This window comes from Thalia democratica, chromosome 7 (assembly GCF_965202585.1).
Source record: "Thalia democratica chromosome 7, ktThaDemo2.hap1.1, whole genome shotgun sequence".
Classification (NCBI taxonomy): domain Eukaryota; kingdom Metazoa; phylum Chordata; class Thaliacea; order Salpida; family Salpidae; genus Thalia; species Thalia democratica.
This window is the reverse complement of record NC_139171.1, coordinates 65626944-65651807: the sequence shown is the minus strand read 5'-3', so window position 1 is coordinate 65651807 and position 24864 is coordinate 65626944. Positions and strand designations below refer to the sequence as shown.

Here is a 24864-nt window from a genome sequence, read left to right as displayed (position 1 = left end):
TTTTGCCGTTTTAGTTTGCGCCTCTTAAAGGAACCTATTGTTGCCTCCAACTTTGACCTGCTATATCTCAAAAATTGCTCAAAATTTTTAAAATCTGTAAAAGCATCTTGTAGCTTAGTAAAAACTATATAAAGTAAGATCAAGTTGTAAAAAAAATGTTAATCCTAGCAATAAATTAGTAAATAGTTTTATTTATTTTCATTTTTTTATCTAAGAATTAACATAAATTGCAAAGATACTAAATAAAAAGCTTTCCACAAGTATTTCAAGTGTTTTAGCCTTCTGAACTGACTAAATTAAATAAAAAATGACTTCAAATTTATTCTAATAAATAAATAGTGATTTTTTCTAACATCAAATATTTTTTACAGTAGTAGATAAATTAAAGCATGCCACTAATTAAAAGAGTGGTGCAGCCGGCAGAGTTATGCAGAAATCTGGACTCTGAGGTCAGCGGAGAACTGGAATATGTGACAAATAACACATTAGCAGGTTTGATTTTGAATATAAGTTTATAGCACTTAATGTTATGTACCTTACACTAGTTTTGTGATAACTGGTGTATGTCATAAAAACACATAGTCTGGTTTCTTTTTTTTATTACTTATTGATTTTTTTAAATAAATTGTGTGTTTTTTTTTCTTGTGTGTAATACATATATGTCACAAATAAGCTATTTGATTTATTTCATTTCGAATATTATATAAAAAAAAAGGCTATGATTTGAAAAAATAGTTTAGCATTTTTTACGTTTTATTAATTTAAAAATTAATAATATCTTTTTAAAAAGTTGTAGTTTAGTACTTACATTAATATTTATTTCAGCAATGCATAATTTTGTACTTTTTTATAGCTTTTTTTGTCAAAACATAAATTGTGTTGTGTTCAAAAAAAAACGCTAATAATGGTAAAAATGTTGTTTGGATGTTCTAGGTATTATTTACACGTTGAGTGGTATAAATGTAATATGTGTAATAATGTCTATAAAACTGTTTGTATTTCTTCTAAAGTATTAGAAAAAGCTTGCAAGTTTGTTGTATGCTCAATGAATAAAACATCTTAAAAATTGTGAAAATTCAAATGTTTAGTTACAAAAAACCAATTAAAATTTTTCACACCATTTTGTATAATTAATATTTAGATATAAATTAATGTATTAAGTTTGGTACAATAACCTTTTGGATGTTTTTTACTCTTTATAAGATAGTTGTTTTTTTAGTTATATTTTTTCATTTTGACAGTTTGAAATTTTTTATTTCACAAATAATGCTAAACTTTTGAAAACTTTAATAAATTTTTTCCTATCATAAATGTTTTAAATAATATGACCATAAGGGCACCCACCTTGTTTATTACAAAATAATCTTTTTTTATAGATTTTTATATTGTTTATTAAATTAAATTTTATTGCTTAAACTTTTTAATAAACTTATAAGATATAGTAGATCATAGATAGTGAGTTCAATAGGTTACTTGAAAAAAGCACAAACTAAACATGCAAAAAATAAATATTTTTTCATTCAAAGGCTACCTTCATTTTTTAGTTTTTAAATCACTTACCAAAACTGTTTTTGTTAAGACAATTGTTATAAAATTGTATCCTTAAATATTTCTGTTTAAACTAGTTTTAATTTTTAATATTTTTTAATTTCAAATGTTTGAAGCTTTTAATGCATTTAAATGAATGATTTGAGCTCAAAAAAAAGGGATAAATATTGTAATTTTTTTTACTTTCTAAGAAAATTGGCAATAAAAGGTTTCCAGTCCATGCATTTGTATTGGAATGTTTAACAAACCTATCTTTATCTCAAGATTTTATTTTTCACTTGAATATTAATTAATACTTAAAGCTTTTAATTAAAAGCTTAATCTTTTATTTTCTAATATTACCCCCTATGGTCTTTATTTGGACTAGAATTTGATTCATGTGTTTGCATTAATTGCATAAATTTTGATTAGAAAACTTTCTCAGAGAACTAAAGTCTAAAATTCAACATGAATAGTTTCTTTTCAAAATTCAACTAATTTCTATCCAGTAGCACTTAAAATTTACTTTGTGTATTGTGTAAATAGGAAGTCCTTTTTAGTTAAAAGTTTTCTACTTTGATCTGTATTGTCTAAATGTATTATTTCAGTTAGTTTAAGTTCAGTAGCACTTGAAAATTACTTTGTGTATTGTGTAAATACAAAAAGTTTTTAGTTAAAAGTTTTCAACTCAACTCGAGCTTTTAAACTTCAATCATAAATCAATTTATGACAAGCAAATAGTTATGAATACAAACACAAGCTTATTATTTATTCATAAACAATATAGATACAATCAACATCCTAAAAAATGCTTATAACTAGTTAATACATGTTAATTTCATAACTCTGTCAAACTTATATTTTCATTCCTAATAAAAAAGTTTTAAAATTTATTAAAGTTATTACAATATTGGGCTCTAATAATTTGACATAAATAAAGTTGAGAAATGTATAGTTCAGATAGTATTGATTAATTTAAAAAGTATATTAACCATATAATGTTAAGTAAACAAGTTAAACTATTTCAAATATACCTTTAAAGAGCTACTGTACAAAAACTTAATAATTAAAAGTCATGAGAATCACAGACAAAAAGTGGTTTATATGAAAACACACACCAACTTATAATTTATTAATTTACAGCCAATTTTACAAGATAAAATCAACTTTTTTTGAAAACCACTTTAACCTTTTTTCCCAACAAAAATCTTCCTGAAATTTTGCTTTTGACATGAATATTTTATACTTAAAAACTTTTTTCTTCTTTTAATTGCTTGAGTGTTTGCTCTTTTTGTAAAAATATTTTCCATTTGTTTATAATGCAGCCATGAACCAACCTGAAAAGAAAGGTTTTGAATTTTATTTATTTTTGTGTTTTTATTTAATTTAGTTTGTTTTAAAGTTTAATTAATTTTAATTTTTTACTTGTATAAGAGTACTTTACTTGAAATGATTTAAAAATATATTGAAATCTTCAGTATTTAGATTTTGAGTATAAAAACTATAACATGATACAATTTATTTACTATCAGAATATATTTTTTTAAATTGTAGAATTTAGTAATAAGATCTAGTTTTGTTAAGTATGTGTCTTTTGAAATTAATTTTTACAATTTTAGACTATTATTAAAATGTAAGTGATTTTTAAATTTATTAAGAATTTCTGTTACTATCAAACCATTATACAATTAGTTTTTTTTTTAATTGTTTTTTTATTTCTAAAAAAATTCTTAATGTATATTGTTGGTTATAATATTGATAGAAAAATTTGAGTGAAAAAGTTTAATTAAAGCTTCACACTAAGGTGCTTAATTTGCTAATGTTGTAATAGTATAAAGATAAGCAATTAAAATTTATTTACTTAACATTACAAATATATATATATGTATATAAGTTATTGTAAATAAGAGGTCAATAAACAAATTTTTAGAATAACTGCACATAAATATTCTTATACAAGCTATTATAGATACTACCTATGCAAAAATGCATAGTTGTTGATCAAAGTATTAAACATTTTTTATAGTCTGATATTGAAAAATGGTCCTCAATTTTATAAAATAAACTTTAAAAATTAAAAAACCCCACAAAAAATCTTGTAATTCTATGTATTTTACAAACAATTCCAACAGGTATTATCAGACAATTGTCATCACTGTCCCAGCATGCTGAAGACATTTTCGGTGAACTTTTCACAGAAGCGTCTAGTTTCTACGACAGAGCGAACACTCTGCAGGGGAGGATTGATAATTTGTCAACACAAGTGACAGAGTTAGACCCTACTGTTGAAGAAGGTTTAAATTACTTGTTGTATGTATTTTCTTTTGGTTAGTTTTTATTGATAATCTGTCAACACAAGTGACAGAGTTAGACCCTACTGTTGAAGAAGGTAGATTAATTTGTGTGCTTTTTAAGTTACTTTGTATATTTTTTTTGTACCATAGCTTGTTTAGTAAAAATTGAAATAAAACAAATTTTAAAATAGTTGAAAAAAGAAGTTAACTTGAAATTATATTAGTCTCAAAGTGTTCTTCACACTCATGCAAAAAGTAACGTATAGTAAATGCTTAAATGCAGATAATAGATAAGATTAGTTTTATAAATTTGCCAATACAAATATTACTCATACTACAGGCATTTGCTGTAACTAACTTTTGTTGTTACTACATGCAAATAAAATTTATCTTCTTAATTCACAGTATCCTTGCATGATATGAATAGAAAGGCATATTTCAAATCCTCATCTGATACCGACCAGCAAATAGTGGGAAGGGAATCGCTTCCTAATATGGTCAAAAACACATACGACCAGGCGGACGCCCCACCCCCTCTGCAACAACTCAATCAGTTCAGGTTAGATATCATGGTAATAGTATCAGGGGGACCTTAAATCCTTGAAAAATCTGGAATTTGAGAAATTTTGAAAAAAACCTGAAATATTCGACAAAAATCACTAAAAAACCTAATAAGTCCCAATCAGTTTTTACATGTTAAGTAGTAAAACTTCGATATGACACAAAAAATATATCATGTAGTTAAAATTTTTTTGTCATCATTAATTTTTTACAAACACATTTAAATTAGTTTCACAGTATCTTTTCATCGTTATTAACTAATTACGCAGTTTTTAACCTTTTGTTTATTTCAAACTAAAAGAAACAAATAATTTTTACTCTCTAAAACCTTGAAGAAATTTATCAAAAACCAGTGGCCACCCTGTAATACATAATAACAACTTATTGTATTTTAATCACCTAACATTGTGAAAACTAGTTAGAATTATATTTATGGACGTAAAAACAACTGGAAAAGTTTTGAAATTATTTGTAATCAATTCTTCTGAAGTCATTTCAAGTGTAATATAATATTAAATGATAATGACTGATGTAGACATCATAAGTTATATTAGTAATTATACATGTTTGTTTAGATTGCTTTGACCACAGCAAACTAAAAGCTAAATTAATTAAGGTAATAATTGTAAAACTTGTTATTTTCATATTTTTTATAACAGTCAGATTGTTCTTTTTTATATACAGGGTTGCCACTTTACCTGGAAACCTGGAAAAACCTGGAATTTGACAATTTAGGCAAAAATAACCTGGAAAAACCTGGAATTTGAGATATTTTGAAAAAAAACTGGAAAAACCTGGAATTTTAATTAATTTTAACATTTCCAGTTGTAAAATTTCGATTTGACACAAAAAATCTTATTATATAAACAAATTTTTTTTGTCATCATCAAATTTTTTTATTAAAAAATACATATAAAGTAACTTTACAATATCTTATCAATGTTTTTGTACTATTAAACACAGTTTCTTATATAGAAATTAGCTTAAAACTAAAAATAGACCCAAATATGTGTACTTTTAAAAACCTGGAAAAAATTTTGAAAACACAAGTGGCAACCCTGTATATACAACTATATAGAAAAACAAAAACTTTTTATATACAAGTGATGTTAAGCCAAAGTATTAAGTTTGCTTGTCTAAGTTTTTGACGAAGTTGCTTAGCCAGCTCATTAATTAACAATTCAGCAATTTAGTTACATATCAATTTTTAGTTTATTAGATATATAGTTGGGGTATTTTGGTTGTTCTTAGTATTCTACAATTGATAAATCATATTTGGCTTGCAGCTAAAACATAATTAAATATAATTAACTCATGTTTAATTTAATATTGTTTGTTTATCAAGTTTAATTTTTATCTGTTTACATTGGGATACAAAGGATTAGTTTTATGATTAGTTACTGAATATTAATTATTACAAAAGTTGTTGTTTTGTTTAGTGAGATGAAGTAAACTATATGTTATGGGAGCAGTTATTGAAATAACAAAACTCAGTAATTATTATTCAATTATTTATTATCAATTAACTTTTTCCAATGTTTTAACTGTTTGTTTATTTAGCTAGTTAATTGCTATTTTTAATTAATTTGTACAAAAATATAGTTTTTATATCATAAAATGTATTTTTCTACTTATGTATTACTTCTCACCTCAAACTTTTGTTTTTGTACTTTGTTTTGTTTTTTTAGCTTTATTTGTACTTGTTTGTAATATTTGAAACTAATAATATAAGTTTACTTTACCGAAAATAGACATTGTTAATATACATGAACTGTTTGTATTATGTTAAGCACTGCATTTTCTTTTACATGTACTTTATCTTAGTTTGTTATTCAAAGAATAAGGTAGTAAAGTACTTGGTATTAATTTCCTTCTACAAAGCAATGCTTAAATCTTATATAATAAATCGGTAAGAATTTTTATAATTAGTTTATGTAATAATGCAATATTCTTGCACTTACATTCATATAGTTGCACACAAGGAAACAAGTAGCATTCTTACAAATCAATCATACATAAACTTTAAGTATATATAGTTTTTGTCCATTTATCATAAAGTACGTGTTTTAAAATATAAAAGTAAAGAGTAAATGTTGTACGAAGATGTCTATAAATGTTTTATTTGAAACTTTATTTTGAAACATGTAATAATTACAAATACAAAAGCATCATTGACCTATTAGTCATTCTAAAAACACTCAATACATTTTGCTACTATTACATGTGTAAGTAGCTGAATAAACTAAATTAAAATGTTTGTAGATATTGGTTCGTAGTTGCAAATAATTACAAATAATATAGTGATATTGTTACAACAATTAATTGGTATATTAGAATATAGCTGTATTAACTCAAGTTGAATTAAAATTTTTGAATGATTGCCAAAATTGCTTGTCCAATTATGTACTAATTAATCCAGTCAATCATTAAATACTTGTGTCATTGTAAATTGTTCTAATAACTAGAGAGTTGTGACTAGTTTTGAAGTTTAAATTTCTGGTATAAAATAGTTAAAAAATGATTTACTACTAGATAGTTTTATAGTTGACAAATAAAATTTTACAATTTAAAAAAAGGAGTTGCTTTAACCTGAAGTCTTATGACAATTTGTACTTAAAAATTATGAAAATTATTAGAAGTATGTCATGAAATGTTAAAAAACAGTAATATTTCAACAATGGTGTTTTTCTTTATTAAAACATAACATAAAATAATCTTGTTTTACTTTTGTGTGATTAGTTAGTACAAAATTAATACAACATTATAATGTTTAAAAGCATGATTATGTTTTATAATTTAGCAATTAAAATATTGCTGATTAACAAAATATTGCTATTTTTTATTTTTAAATATTGTGTAAGCTTATAGAATTATATATGTAAGCATATTATTTAATGTTAACTTAAGTCTGTAATGTAATTAAGTATGCAAAAGTAGCTTAATTAAGTCTTTAATATTGAGAATAAATTGTTAGGACAATATATCATTAAACTTTTTATTTTTATTAAGTGTTAAAAAATATGTTTTTTATTTCTCATTTTCAAAATTTCTTGGATTTTAAAGTAAATTACTTTACTGAAAGTGATAAAAAATTGAGAAGTATGGTTTAAATTGTAATCTTTCAATAAGTGTAAATATTAAAAACCAGTTTCTACATTTAAAGTAAAAATTTAAAGTTTATAGTATCAGCAAATAAATATTTTTTTATTTTTTTTAAATTTTATTACCTCTGTTTTTATCATAAATAATTATTTATACAAACAATTCAACTACATTTGTTTTTGTAACTTATTATTTTCGCTTGTAAATTTATAAAGTTTGTTTTTATTTTAAATATTTATATATACAAATATTTTATAAAATGATTTTTGTCATTAATAATGTAATTTCACTTCCTCTCTTTATGCTTAAAACATTATGACGTAATACTGGTCTATGAAACGATGACTAACAAATTTATTAACATCATTTTTAATTTTATTATTTTATTTTCAGTTGACTGGTTTTAGCAACCTTCTAAAACAATTTCAATAAATACAATTTGTATAAAGTATTCAGTTTTAGTGAATGTTCAAGCATTTGTTTTAATTTAAATCTACTTCAAAGAAATACTACCAATTTTTATAAATTTAACTGACAAATTCAACTATAACTGTTTTAGCTAAAATAATTTTTTTGTATAAATATGCATATCTTATCATTTATAATAAAAGAATTGAAGAAATCTATCTACATGTTTAGAATTATAATTTTAATACAAATATAGATACAACACCAATTAGAATATAAGGATTAAAAAGGTTAATCTATATGTTTTTGTAATGTAAAGTTGATAAATAAAACAAATTTGAACTTTATATGATGCAGATAAAAGTTAATCTCATGATTATATATATTACGTCTCTACTCATAATTTTGTTGTTATAACCTAAGCATATGTTTTTTCTTATAACTTTACTTATTAAAAAAGATTGAACTTGCTTTTCTAAGGCAATAACATGATTTAACATTTTCTAATGAGGTTTACAGCCTCATTACAATGATGCTATGTTGTTTTTAAGTTTTAATAAACACTTTAAACATACTACACGGTTATAAAAAGTATGTAAATTAATATTATATGGTTAGAACTATTAGGTATTTTGAAATAAAATATTTTAAGTATTATTTAGAATTACAATAAAAATTTCAAGAAACAGTTAGAACTAATAAGTTTTAGTATTAAAAAATCTGTAATTTTAAAATGTAATTAAAAGAGTTACTTTAATTTCTGTGAAATAATTTGAAAAAATATAAAAAAATTAACCATGTAATTTTGTTTTTAAAATGCTTGTTATAATACATAACAAATTTTAAGACTCTTTTTTGTTGTTATAACAAATAAAAAATATTATAAAATACTTCTTTTATAAAAAAAATTATCACTCAACACAAACATTTTCCAAGTTATATAACTGTGTTGTAAACTATATTATTTTATTTATTATGAAAATTATTTTGTTCAAAAGTATATACACTCAAAACAAACTTTAATCATTTTTTTATTATCAATCACCTGAGGTAGATAATAAATAAGATATCAAAAAGTATATCTTGACTTCCCAGTGATTATAATGCGGTAAGATATATAAAATTAAATAAAATATTTATAACTATCGACTTGATTGCCTGGAGGCTTGAAAAAATGACATTTCGTGAAATATTAAAACTTTAATGGAAAAGATAAGTGAATAATTAAAATTGACCTCTACTTTAAAATTAATTATAAATAATACGTTTGCTCATATTTTCTATAAAAAATATACCGTTATATTATTAATTATTTACATAATCGAGTATTAAATCTATTTATTGTTTACAAAAGTTTAGAATTTGTTATTTTAAATTTTTATACTTCGACAGTTATGATTAAATATAGTTCTGTTTTATTTGTAAGAAATTTATATTGAAAAATTATGTAGAAAAGCTGTTTTTTAAAATGTTTATAAATAGAAATTACTGATTTAAAATGATCTCTTTTCTACTTATAATGCCTTTATTGTTTATAAAATTATTCTAAGAATATATAATTAAGTCTTTCTCTTACTACATTAGTAATACAACGCTCATAACAAACATGATTTTAATTGTTTACTTGGAATACAGTATTTAAATATAAGTATTTATTTGTCGTGATGTAATTTTATATAGTATATTATAAAGTTTGTAAAATAAAGATGCTATATGTTTATTAAAACTATTTTAATCTACTTTCAAAATTATATTTTTAGATTATTTTAGTTCTACTTTGAATTTTTTTGTAGTTATTTACTATTAAAATAAGTTAAACCACGTTAAATAAAATGTTAAAAACTGTTTTAAATAAAGAAAAAAAACTTTTTTAAATCAGTTGTTATTTTAGCCATAAACAAAGTGATCTTTTGTATAGAAAAACTTGTTATATCAAAACATGATTCAAAGCTATACAATAAAAACTTATTTATATAATCTAAATTATAATTACTTTGTAATGATTTTATACAAAGAAGTTTTTTCTTATGTTACATAAACTATAGATTAAGATTTTTTACCTAGTATTAGTTATTTTAAATTTTAGTAATATGTTGCAAAGAAATATTTTGTTTCTTAAAAAGTTTGAGATAATACCATACTAATAGAAAAACATCTTAAAATACTTAGTAATTAATGAAGTCAGGGTTCTAGTTATACAAAATGATAGTAAAAAATAAGATTAATTAAATTAATCACTAACTGTAATGCTTATTTATACCTTAGGGTAACTTATGGTGGCATACTGTATCCATAATGAAGATATTATGAATATTTTCATGTATACTTTTTTTTTTATTAAACATATTAGTTAATATTTATAACAACTGCTTGGTAATATAAAATACTTATAACTATACATAGATGAAAGTAAGAATAAATTCAAGATTAATGTAGATCCAGATAACATTTAATTTTTTAACTTTTATATTGAATGGTCTGAAGATATACATGGATCCTGATTATTTTTATACTAAACTTAATATATATTACTTCTCTAACAGAGATGACGGTAAAGATGGGTTGAAGGTTTACACGGATCCTGATTATTTCTTCAATTTGTGGAGGGAGGCCATGCAGAAAGAAATGAGAGATGCTAAAGAAAAAAGAAGAGAGCAAAGAAAGAAAGATGTTTGTTTGTTTATTATACTTTATAAAAAATATAATGTTATAATACTAAAATTTTGGAAAACTAGAAAAAAAAGCATAGTTACAGCTTAATAAAAACTAATGTCTATAGTGTCTATTAAAAACAATACCTAAAAATAAAGTTAAAATGTTTTACGAGATCATTACTCAGAGTTAATTAGTTTTTGGGAATATAAAAAAAATACGTAAGATTTCAGTTTTCAAAGTATTTGTGGGTATCTAGGTGATTAATTTAGTGAACTGTAGGTACAAATTAGGCTGAAACTGGCTGGCAAGAATATGATGTTTTATTAATTTTTTAATGAATTGCTCTATTGTTTTGTTTTTACCTTTTTACAGTCACTTTATAAGTTAAAGAGTTTTAATGACCTAGCAAAAATAAAAAGTATGTGACCTTACCTAGATGTAAGACAAGTAATAATAATGCAAGTAGACTTTGACAAAATTTAGTTGGTTGATATGTATGTGTCAAGTTAAATAATAATTCAGATAATAACAACCACGATTTTAAGTTTTAATATAGATCAAAGTTACAAATAATTAAAAGTACTTGTAGTTATATAAGTGCATTATAAAGTATACTTGAGTGCAATACAAATTCAAATATTACTACAACTTATACTTCAAACAAAATACAAGTTTTTGTTAATATAAATTAGTTAAATTGATATGTTTTACTATTTTTAAGGGTGTGACAATGTATTTTGTTGTTGATAAAAAAATTTTTTAAATATATTTTTACAATAAAAACATTTTTAGTCATGACTAAGTAAACTGGTATTGTAAAAATTTTCAATCTTTAATTAAGTAAAGCTTAAAAGTTACTTTATTCTCTAACTGAGTAAATGAAAAAATAATTTTATCATTTAATAAATTGGATGTCAGTTTATAGTTCTTATTCCTAAGAGTAATAAATCTCAATAACATATTTTAATGTTTAAAGTATAAAAAAGTATGTTTTTCCTTTAACATGGGTCAATACAACCTAATTAACCTAATAAGTTGTTTTTAATATCTAAAACGATATTATTACAATTATTAAAAATATTTCTGAAAGTAAAAAAGGTCTACCGATAAATGTTTAATATTTGTATTAGTTTTACAGCACATTAAAGAACTTATAATTTTAGTTTCAACAAAACACTTAATTATTAAGTTTAAACTCTGTACCGTAACTAATTGGGTGTTCACGCTTTAAATAAACACCCATTAAAATTTAAGTACTTTAAAATTGCTTATATGTGTATTTTATTCAAACTGTTCAAAAACAAGTTATGTTTTTGAATATATGTTTATCAATTTTTTCCACATTTTATTTTAAAACAAATTAACTCTACATCCTAAAAATAATAACTTTTAATTACAGTTTTATTTTTTAAGGGCTATTACTAGTTATTGTTTAGAATATATAGTTATAGAAATAATTACATTTGAAAATAAAATAAGTGATGTGGAACTTATACTTTTTTCAAAGCAAAATACTGTTAAAATTTTAGCAATTTAGATACAATTTTGTTTAGAAAACAATGAGTTATATTAGTATTTATTTAGTAACACAAGTTTAAACTATATTAGTCATTCAGAAACATAATTTAGTTCGTATATTTATTTGTACACATGCGATTTAAAATTTTGTACATCAACATTTTTATTCAAACTATTTAATACATTATTATATTACGTACTAAAAGTATAATAATAAAATTTATCAATTAATCATATTTAAACACATGATGTGATAAATTAAATTAACTTTTTAATTAATTAAACTATTACCTTTTGTAATTTTTTTTTACTGATTATTTATTGATAAACAGAGGAACAAAGGCCACGGGGTGAAGAGGAGCCAGCAGCAAGTGAGGAGAGCGGTTGCCACTCGGAAGATCGAGGCACAGAGGCGGATGATGGGGAAGGAGTTCGAACAGGAGCAGGCTTCGTCGTTGAGGAAGCAGAAGTCACTGAGATCAGTGGCGTCAAGTGATGTTGTTCCACCTCCTCCTACTGCGGAGCAAACTACCGGCTTCGTCAGTACTAGTCACGAACAGAGGTTTGTATGCAAGTTTGTATATATTATGTATCTAATACCTAGTATGATAGTAGTAATATGAGGGGGAAAATTTGTTAGATCTACTAGTACAGGTATTGTCCTGAACAGAGGTTTGTATTGTTGTCTCATGTAAAAATCTATAAGTAGTGTTGAGGTGTCTTCTACAAATCAACAACTTTTAACTAAAGACATAATGTGAGATTTGTGCTTTATTGTTCATTTGAAGTATCTAGTATGTAAGTAGTAGTATGAGGAAGAAATTTGTTAGATCAGATACCAGTAGTGATATTGTGTTCCCTACTCAACAACAAAGTTGTACTACTATTATCAGTATGAGTAAGGATTTGAGGTTTGTAGATTAATACAGAAGTATTTGTTTATATAATTCAGTTTAAGGGCATAAGCATACAGTAACTGAAAGCAGTTAACATAAGTAGGGGTTTGTATTCATTACTGCAATTTTTCACCTAACAGAGTAATGTTATCTTGTAAGGTCATGATAAAAAGTTGTTAGTAAATGCAATATAGCTGAAATACCAGGTAAGTATATAAACTAAAACGTTTTACTACTATTAAAGGTGGTATAAACTTTAAAATGTTTTATTTTTAATAAGTATTTAATGCGAAAGTTTTATTAAAAGTATCACCTGTAAATTGCTGAATGAAAAAAATAAATTTTAAATATCACAAATTTTGTACTTTAAATTTAGTATTAGCGGGTTTATTGTTTCCTAGATTTAAAATAATAAAAAAAATTAATGCAGCTATTAGAAGGATAATTTGAATAAAAATGTTAAAAGTTTTACTTGAAACACCAATGTTATCAATTTAAATAAAATGATTCAGTCAAAAAATTTATTTTGTTTTAATTCAAAATTACAAAAAAAAACTATATATTTTTAATTTCTATTTTACAACAAATGGTTTATTCAAGGAAAAAATTCTACATTTGAGGGTTTAATAATTGTGTCTAATTAGTGATCGTTTTAAACTTTGATTTATAAATAGTTTTGACAGTTATTAGGGTTGCCAAAAAACACTAGAAACCTGAAAAAAGCTGGAATTTGAACAATTTTGAAAAAAAAACTGGAATTCTAAACGACTTATACATGTTAAGTAATAAAATTTCGATTAGACACAAAAAATCTATGATATATATATAATTTTTTGTCATCATTACATTTTTTTTTATTATACAAGTTTATTTAAATTAGGTTTACAATATCTTTTCAGTGTTTTTATACTATTTAACACAGTTTCTTACCTAAACTTACTTTAAACTAAGAACAAACATAAAAGTGTGTACTTTTAAAAACCTGGAAAAAATTTGCCAAAAACATTTTGCAACCCTAAATTATGCATATTTAGTAAAAAGTTGGTAGCTATAATTATCATATATATACATATATAATCATATATATGTAATATAATTATATATAATTATCATATATATACATATATTATCATATATATATATACAAGTTTTGTGAAAAATATGATATTTATATTTTAAGGTTAAAATACTCTGTCAACAGATAATTGTTGCTGCATATATTTTGTTATATAATGTTTTAGCGTTAAGAGACCATATTTCTTATTAACTTTTAAACAAAGAAATGAAATAATTTTATAAAGTGTTTAAAATTAAGTTATTACTGCTATCGTTAAAAAACATAAAAAAATTGTATTACTAGCTATACTAAAAAATTGTTTTTGAAAATTTATTTAAAGATTATATAACTATATATGTTACAAAATATTTGTAATTAAAATTTGTTCAAAACACCCATCTGTTAATATTAAGTTTGTAGAAACTTTTAATCAAATAAAAGATAAGAACATATGTTTTCACTTTCTTTGAAAAGTTTTACATTTCTTATCAAAAACTAATCAATAACTTGAGATAACGTCACATTCTGCTATTATTGAAAAGCAAAAGTTTTGTTCAAATATTTTGTTATGTTAAATTAAGTGTGAGTTACTTACAAAAACTAATAAAAGATAAATAAAAAAACTAATTCTCAAGTGTTATTTAAGTGGTTGTTTTTATTTTTTAGTTGTTTTTTATCAATAAGAACTAGCATTGATAAATTTGAAATAAAAACTTATAAGATTTTCACAAATTTTTATAAAAGTTTTCACTAACTTTCGTTCTTTTTTTTCAGTATTGCTAGCATACTAAAAGTTAAAACTAAATAAACTGGTTTGTAAAAATAAAAACATTTAAAACAAACTAATCAAGTTTTCAAATGTTCAACTTCAAATCGAGTGGTATATTTTCATTAAAAAACTATAATGTTGATACAGCTGGCCATTATAAATTATTAGAAATAGTTTATGAGTATAAAAATCATAAATCTTCGTTTTTATGTTAATTTTTTCTACAACATTATAAAAAGTTCAATTCGACAAGATTAATTTTAGGTCATGTTGAAATATAACATATTTTTTTACAAAAACTTCAAGTGTCAATTCAAGTAGCTTTTTATGTTTAAAAAATTACTACAATATTTATTTAATAGTTCATTCACCTTTTTTTATATGTTTTATCATATGAACTAGTTTAAACATGTTGTTTTTACTATCAAAACTAATATTATAATTTTAATTAGATAATAAATTAATCAGCTGCAAAGTTTGAAATTTTTCTAAAAGTTTTTTATATAATGTATATGTATCTAAATTTAATAATAAAAACAGTAACTTTACAAACAGAATGATAATGAGTTAAAAATAATGTTAAATCGAGTTTTGGTATGTTCGTATTCTGTTGTTTTATTTTGAGTTAATAACTTTATAATGAATACTTTAGTTTTATTTGAAAATAACTTTTTACTAAATATTAAAAAAGGTGAATTTTAATCAAAAATTTTAAATTAGTATGTTTAAAATATAAACACAATGAAATCCTATAAAGCCTATTTATATAAACGAAAATGTTTTTTACTTAAACTCTAAATATTTCTTGACGTGCCTAAAAATTAATTATTTAAATGATTTTTAACTTTCTTAATGGTTGAAGAAAATAATTTAATTTTCTAATTTAGTCCTGATGTAGATATTGGAATTTTATTCTTTAGTCATAGTTTTGCTATCTTGCACATTAAATTTGAACAGTATTTGTTTAATTGCTTAAAAGCATTTATTATAGTGTGTAAACTGAATTTATAAATATTACATTTAATAATGAACATTACAATAAACTTATTTTAGTTTTATTACCTATACGATAAACGATTTTACAAACAGGTTCGATTAACTTTGAAATAATCAAGTACTTTTATAAATTACATTGTTTTTAATCAATGATAAAAGGTGTTAATGACCTAGTTTTCACTTTGTAAATTTTATTGTTGAAATTAGTTTACTACAATGTTTGCTGTTAACCTCAGTCAACATATACCTTCCTTTTTAGTAAACAAATAATTAAACATCAAATTTTATTTTAAAAAAATAAAGCACTTCTTTTTAAATTATCAAACTGTGTTGTTTTATGTAAAGTATTAAAGTTATTTTTAGTTTAATTTAACTTCTTTTAATATGATTAAGAAGTTTAGTAAAAAAATGTTTTATTAGTAACTAATAATATTGTCTGTTTTAATTTAGAAAAATAAGTATACTTGAATTGATAAAAGGTTAAAATTATTAAATCCGAAAATTTGTAAGTTAATTAGTTTTACAAATTAATGTTGACAAGAATCGAATAAAATTTCTAAATCTTGATAAAATACTTAAATTATTAATAAAGTTGTAAAAAGATTTCCATTTAGCGGAAACCAAAGATTTTCTAGAATTTTCAGTCTAAGATTTTTGTGCTTAATTATAAACTTCTGAATCATTTTGTCGATATATAAAGTTTAAATATAAAAATAAAAGTTGTTTATTGTAATTTATTTGTGATAAATATTATTTTGATAAGTATAAGCATTGAATAAAAACATATTTTTTCTTCCTATATGACAGTTATACCATAAACAGTATTATGTAATTAATTGACTAATCAGTCTATCATATATTAAATCAAAAATTAGTTTCTGATTTTTGATAAAAACACATTTAAGTTGGAAATAGTATTTTTATTTGGTGAATAAAATAACTTGCAATATACTACTAGATTTTGCTTACAAATCTCCCTAACTAACTAAAATTGAAAATATTTTAGGTGTCAAAACTTTGTTAAAAATATAGTTTCACTTAAAACTCAATTTTCCAAAAAGCACCTAAATTTTTTATTAAAATATTAGTTAACTGAGAATAAGAAGCATGTAGAACAAGGTATAAAAAGTTGTTAACAATTCTTTTCTGCAAATAAAAGTTTTTATTATGTTTTTAACAAAAAAAAAAAACATAAAACTTTTGTTTCCAAACTTGTTTTTTAACTTTATTTTATTGTCATATTTATAAAAAATAAACACGAGTTAATTGTAGTTTTAAATTACTTTCACAGTTTATTTTACAAAATTCAAATAAGAAGTTATTTTAGTACTTGATTTAGTTTTTATAGAATCTGATTTTTCTGTGGATATATTGTTTTCTACAAATAAATAAAGATAAAATACACAAAATTATATTATTTTTAGCTTTAAAAACATTCTCAATCAGACATAAAAAATGTTTTATAAAGTGAAACATACTTTCTATATTTAATAACATGTTTAAAAACAAATAAAAGTTTATGTTTTTAGCTCTTCATTTAATAGAAAGTTTTCAATCAAAAACATATGAGTTGTTTGAAATAGTCGCGGCATTCATTCAAAAGAGAAAAATTAATTATTAAAACTTTTTAATTATTTAAAACATTTCTGTGCAGCGATTTTTTTAAATGGCATAATTGTTAGACAAAAGTGACGTTTAAAACCGGAACAAAAAATTATAAAAGTTTTGGAACATTTTTCGAAACAATTATTGTTACAAAGTTCAAACAATACAAGTTTGTTTACCAATTATACTTTCACCGGTGCAATTTGAAAAAGAAAAATGTTTAAAAAAAAATGAAATTTTTAGGGGAGTTTTTGCAATATAAAAAATGTATATGGTTCAAAACTTTTGCTGACCTCTGTTAATTGTAATTGATTTCAAAGTTGTTTTGATTTTTGGAAAGTTAAAATGTTATCACTTGTGAACTAAAGCATTAAGAACATAAACTATAAAAATACTTATGGTGTTATTTATTCATGTCTTATAGAAATAAATGAAGTTTGAAATTTATTCGTAAAACTTAAATTATTAATTAACTTGTTTGTTAAACTAAGTTTTAATAAAGAACAATAAATACTATACTTTTATACAACTTGGCAAGATATAAAAGTAGTAAACTTTTTATTTTGTATTTTTTACTTACTTAACTATTTAAATTTTATTTTAAACTTTAAGTAAGGTTTTTAAGTCTGTCAACTTAAAAATAGTAGATTATGGGTTCCATATTTTATTTGTATGTTAAAGTTAACTTTAGTAGCAATATTAGATAAAAGATGAAAGTTTTACAAATAACAAAAAAAAATTCTACTTTTTAAACAACTCGATATTAAACATTTTAGATAATAACATGATAAAAGTATGTTATAATAGTTTTTTTATTGATCAACATGTACTAAATCACAAAAAAGTCTTTTTATGATTGATAAATATTGATTTTTATAATATTCTTTTATACAGTCACACAAAGGATGTTTATGAAATCTTATAATACAAAAGATTAAAACATAAAATTATCTTGTGTTTTTTGTTGTGTAAAAAGTTTTATGTGTCATAAATAAAGTGCAAAAAAAATTTATTTGTATAAATACTATTTTGAATAAAAATAATTGACTAATATCTTTTATCTTTTTTTTTTTTACTTTTAAAACTACAATATTCTCACATGGTGCAAATTTGGATTATCGTTATGAAGTTTGTGGTTTGTTTAGCACTTGTAATAAAAAGAGTACATATATTTCATACTTTCAAAATGACCTTTATCACTGACTTGTATGAAATAAATGATTTATTATTAGAATAACATAAACCCATGCTGTTTATTTGAAAAGATAATTGAAAAAAATTAATCATAACTACAGATATTAAAAAATTTACATTTTAGTGTTTTTGTTTTGTTTTAGTTTTTACCAGGATTAGTATTATAAAGCTTATATTTTATACCATTATGTGGGGAAATAAATTAAATTAAATAGTTTTTAAACTAAATTAGAACAAGTAGTTTGTTTAATAAATTCTTATATTATATAATCAATGTGTCTAGTGTACAAAATGCACACTAAAAAGTTGTTGTCTTTAAAGTTTAACCACTAGTGGTGACGTCTTATTACGTCATACGTGGTGGGTAGTTACATGAACCATCTCGAATGCAGTTACATCTCAAAATAACAATATTACAAAGTTTTAATATAACAGCATACTTTTATATGAAACATAATAATATTTTGAATTGTATTCCAAAACTCCGTGATGTCATTTTCATGGTGGTGATGTTATAATGCTTTTTTTTTTGTATTTTAAACATAATAATATTAAAATAACAAAGTAAAAATAAACTTAACTAATTAATGAAATTATAACAAATATTATTTCACAGCAACGGAAACATCGGAGGAATTCCTCCTCCGCCTCCGATGGACGACGATCTCCCGCTACCCCCACCAATACAACAACACAATATTCCTCCGCCTCCGCCCGTCACCATGGATACCAACATCCCTCCGCCACCTCCTATGACGTCACAACCATCCAACATTCCACCGCCTCCTCCGTTGTCAAGCAACATACCCGCCCCTCCCCCCGTAAACATCCCTCCGCCCCCACCAGTATCCGGAATTCCCCCTCCACCCCCAGTTTCCATGACAACCCCCTCAGGAATACCGCCCCCTCCCCCGGTGACCGCCTCCATTCCCCCACCACCTCCACCGGCTTCTGTTGCCAAGCAACCATCATCTCAGCAAAGTTTGTTTTGTTTATTGTTTTGATAATTAACTTAATTACAGAGTAAATTAATTTTTAATTTTTAACTGAAGACTGTACTTAGTTAAATTGATAAAAAGTAAAAAAAAAATATTTTTAATTACAAATTTCCTCTTAAATGTCTCAAATGATACCTTCTTCTTTCAACTATCTAATAAATGTTAAGGTTTTTGTTTATACTAGTTATCTTAGAATGTGTTTTTTGGTCACAATACAACCATAACTTTGGGTTAGTGTTATTATATTGGATAGTTTTGGGTTTATAAATTAAAGGGTTGTGGTTCTAGGTACTGCTTTATTGGTAAGACATTAAGGATTAGTTCTTAAAACTAATTTAATAGTTAAGTTTTTAAGGAAAAAGTAAAACTTTAAAAAGGTTAAACGTTAATCGAAATTATCACAAGTTATAGACAAGATTGAAAGAATAATGAATAATAGTTTAGTAATTTAAATTTGTTTTAAAGACTTTGGTTCCAACAAAATGAAAAATTGTTATATGTTCAATATAAAATTAATAAATAGAAGTTTGACAGTTTTTATTTACTTTTTTTTTATAGAGATTTTTGAATAACTTAACTTTAATTCTTAACTTTATAGAAGTGTTTATTCCAAGCTAAATTATATTTATTTTTTAGTTCAAATCTTGAATAACTTCAAACTTGAACAATACAGTAAAGGATGTAAGAGTCTCTACTTGAATATCGAGTTATTATAATTTAGATACTAATAAAATTGTTTAGCTTAATGATAAAACTAATTTATGTTAGCATAACTATTGTTGTGATTAGAAAGGTTATTTTTTTTAATTTCTGCTGAAGTTCTCCAAACACAAAAGCTCATTCATGTAAAGTCCATTCATATTTATTTACATTCCAGTAACTAAATTTTAATATTATTTCATTCATTACGTTCATATCGATACAAAATCATTTGTTATATTGTATTACTACGTTTAAATAAGTTCTAATTGTTATCAGAATTATGACAGACATATTAATATTTTACAAATAGTAGTATATTCAGTCATATTTATACATCCACAAATTATAATTTATCGTTCATGATCATACAGACATACCGGCTCCACCACCGGTAGACATGGGTGGACTAGCAGGTCAGCTAGCAGGAGTTAAACTGAAGAAGTCGGAAGCTCCGAAACCAGCTCCCGTCGACAGCAGGAGCGATTTACTGAGCGCCATTAGGAGAGGTAATAAATAAATATAATATAAATCTCATGTTGATAGCAGGAGCGATTTACTGAGTGCTATTAGGAGAGGTAATAAATAAAAATATAATAATATATAGTCCTGTTGATGGTAGTAGTGATTTTCTGAGTGCTATTAGGAGAGGTAATTAATTAAAATATTATAATATAAACTCCTGTTGATGGTAGTAGTGATTTACTGAGTGCTATTAGGAGAGGTAATAAAAAAAATATTATAATAATATAAACTCATATTGATAGTAGAAGTGATTTACTGAGCGCTATTAGGAGAGGTAATAAAAAAAATATTATAATAATATAAACTCATGTTGATGGTAGGAGTGATTTACTGAGTGCTATTAGGAGAGGTAATAAAAAAAATATTATAATAATATAAACTCGTGTTGATAGTAGGAGTGATTTACTGAGCGCTATTAGGAGAGGTAATAAATAAAAATATAATAATATAAACTCATGTTGATAGTAGGAGTGATTTACTGAGTGCTATCAGGAGAGGTAATAAAAAAAATATTATTATATAACTCGTGTTGATAGCAGGAGCGATTTACTGAGCGCTATTAGGAGAGGTAATAAATAAAAATATTATAATAATATAAACTCATGTTGATGGTAGGAGCGATTTACTGAGTGCTATTAGGAGAGGTAAAAAATAAAAATATAATAATATTAAAACTCCCGTTGATAGCAGAAGCGATTTACTGAGTGCTATTAGGAGAGGTAATAAATAAAAATATTATAATATACAACTCATGTTGATGGTAGAAATTATTTACTGAGTGCTATTAGGAGAGGTAATAAATAAAAATATTATAATATATAACTCCTGTTGATAGTAGGAGTGATTTACTGAGCGCTATTAGAAGAGGTAATAAATAAAAATATAATATATACTCCTGTTGATAGTAGGAGTGATTTTCTGAGTGCTATTAGGAGTAGTAATAAATTAATATATTATAATATTAACTCCTGTTGATAGTAGGAGTGATTTTCTGAGTGCTATTAGGAGAGGTAATAAATAAAAATATTATAATATATACTCCTGTTGATAGTAGAAGTGATTTACTGAGTGCTATTAGGAGAGGTAATTAATAAAAATATTATAATATATACTCCTGTTGATAGTAGAAGTGATTTACTGAGTGCTATTAGGAGAGGTAATTAATAGATATATTATAATAATATAAACTCGTGTTGATAGCAGGAGCGATTTACTGAGCGCTATTAGGAGAGGTAATAAATAAAAATATAGCGAAATTTATATTAATGTATATATATATATATACTATGTATGTGTTCTGTTGATAAAAGAAGTATGTTATAAGAAAGGTAATAAAATATATTGATGTGATAAATACTTCATTTTATTATTTTATTATGAGCAGCTGTTGATATTCAAAGTTGTGTAATAAAAACATAATAAAAAGTAATTAATTTAAAATTTACAATTTTTTAAAATAACTAGACATTTAATTACCTTATCAGTTTATTCTTAATATAAAAAGTATTCAAATTTTGTTTAAGCATATAATTAAAATCACTCACCACATATTCAATTGCAATTTTTTAACATAAAACATTCATGTACATTGAAACAAGAATTTATCAATACTGTTCAATTCGTTTCATTTTATTAACAAATAAATTTTTAAGTTATCTTGATAAACAGTTGTTGAATTGAACAAAACAGTTTAATTAAATAGCCTTAAAATACTCTTTGTTAAGGTGAATGTAAGTACTAAGTCGCTGATGTTACAAACATAGGATAAATTAAACTGCCAAATGTATATTGACCAGTCTTGTATTTTTTCAACATCAAGAAATTAGTTTTGTCTTTCCAAAGGCATTTTGATACATTATAAAAACTATGTTTGATTTTTTCAGGGTTGCCACTTTACCTGAATCCTGGAAAAACCTGGAATTTGACAATTTAGGCAAAAATAACCTGGAAAAACCTGGAATTTAAGAAAATTTTGATAAAAACCTGGAGTTTTTAAGAATTTTAACATGATCAGTAGTAAAATTTTGGTTTGACTCAAAAAATTTATCATAAAGATAAAAAAATTTTGTCATCACCAAAAATTTTTTAATTAAAAAACACATTTTAAGTAGCTTTACAGTATCTTTTCAATCTTTTTATAATGTTTAACACTGTTTCTTATACTTAATTAACTTAACTTTAAACTAAAAATAAACCCAAAAATGTGTACATTTTAAACCTGGAAGAAATTTGAAAAACCTGGAAAAAATTTTGAAAAAACGAGTGGCATCCCTGTTTTTTGTATCAATACATGTAAGAATCTTTTAAAAACAATACATTCAGTTTAGATGTGCAAAAAACCATTTTCTGCATAACTTTTTGTTTTATAGTATGACTCAATACATTAAGGTTTTTAACTTTTTCAAAATCTGTGCACACTGAACTAAAAAGTATACATTTAATTAAAACGGAACTCTTATATTAATATCTTGAGTGTCTTAATATAAGTAACGTTTTAATAAATGTTAGTTGCAATTATTTTTAAAGGGAATGATAAAAGAATGTCTTTTTTAACAAAGCAAAAAATTTAAATTCCAATTAATATTTAAACAAAAGACACTCAATACAGTAAACCAAATATATTTCTTTTGAATTTAAAGTTGCATTTTAAAACATACATTTCCACTTAATTAAACTTTTGTGCACAGTAAAACGTTTTTTTTTTACTTAGAGGTACACATCGCGAAGACCACTGCATTTAGGGACATGCTCTTTTAAAGTGTGTCGACTTCAAGTGTCGAAATATGTGTAATTTTCATACCCAAAATATGTGTAATTTTCAGACGAACTTATAAAGGACCTTTCCTTTAAAATTAATAATTAACATTTTTAAAAATAACACAATAAACAAACAAAATTTATAAGTTTTATAACAACCACATCAGACAGCATTCAACTTAAAGAAAGAAAAATAAACATAAAGTATTATAAAATCTTATTAACAAAAATTTCACAGGATTCAACCTGAAAAAGGTGGAAGAGACGGAGAAGAAACAGCAGAAAGTGGCGCCCACTAGTGGCAACGACGTGGCATCCATACTGCAGAGGAGAATCGCGCTTGAGATCAGTGACAGCGAAAACTCGTCCGATGATTGGTCGGACGACGATCAGGAATGGGATGATTAGAATGTGAGAGAAGTTATCTCGAATATGAGAGAATTATCTCGAATGTGAGAGAAGTTCTCTCGAATGTGAGAGAAGTTCTTTTTGAGGAGTCTTATTTCTGAGAAGTTCTGAGTTCTTTTCTCAAATATATGAGATTTGAGAAAATTCTCTCCAATATATTTTTTCTTGTTTCAAAGATCTTTTCCACCGTTTTTCACTATGTTTTCTAGTTATAATTAGATTTAAAAATATGCATAGTTCTAAAGGTTTAAAAGACCTTTTTGACAAATCAAAGAACTCTCTCTCAAATGTTAAAAACGAGATAATCTCAATCTCTCATGATAAGTGATCAATTCTATTTTCTGACTAAATTATGGTTCTTTTGATTTTCTTGAGTATAGAAATTTCTCCATTCTTTAAAAGTTGTTTTGCTTTTTTATCAATTTGAAACCATATTGTTTAGTGTTATTCATTAAATCTTGAGATTATAACATTACAAAAATATTTTAGTACATATTTTTAGTGACACTATCTTATAAAAATTATATTTTTTTAATTTTATGTGTTAAAATTTGTTATTTAATAACATTTTAAGCTAAATTTTAGTTTTTACTTATACTTAAAAAAGTTAAAAACTATTTGACTATGTAATTTTTTTTTATAATTTAAAACTCAAGTAAGAAGTTGAATATTTCTGATTTTTTTAATAAAATTAAATATAATTTTTAAAACTGTTTAAATTATTAAAGGTTATGTATTTAATAAAGATTTTAACTATTACTTGAGTTAAAAAAAATAGTTTTATGTTCACACAAACCACTAGCTCGGCTAACATTTTCGACAACAACATTTACAACCATCTTTTTAATTAAATCAATTTTTCTATTTTTAGATATTTTAAAATTAAGATGCTTTA

The 24864-nt window shown here is 23.7% G+C and overlaps 1 protein-coding gene across 1 annotated transcript; it reads left to right on the top strand.

Moving 5' to 3' along the window:
* Positions 1 to 369: 369 nt before the first annotated feature.
* LOC145840338 (actin-binding protein WASF3-like) lies at positions 370 to 24459 on the top strand. Its single transcript, XM_082947567.1, has 8 exons — positions 370 to 492; positions 3660 to 3821; positions 4227 to 4380; positions 10436 to 10562; positions 12398 to 12627; positions 19199 to 19563; positions 20654 to 20788; positions 23800 to 24459. The coding sequence occupies exons 1-8, from the start codon at positions 390 to 392 to the stop codon at positions 23967 to 23969; spliced, it is 1446 nt and encodes a 481-aa protein (XP_082803693.1). The 5' UTR covers positions 370 to 389; the 3' UTR covers positions 23970 to 24459.
* Positions 24460 to 24864: the final 405 nt, after the last annotated feature.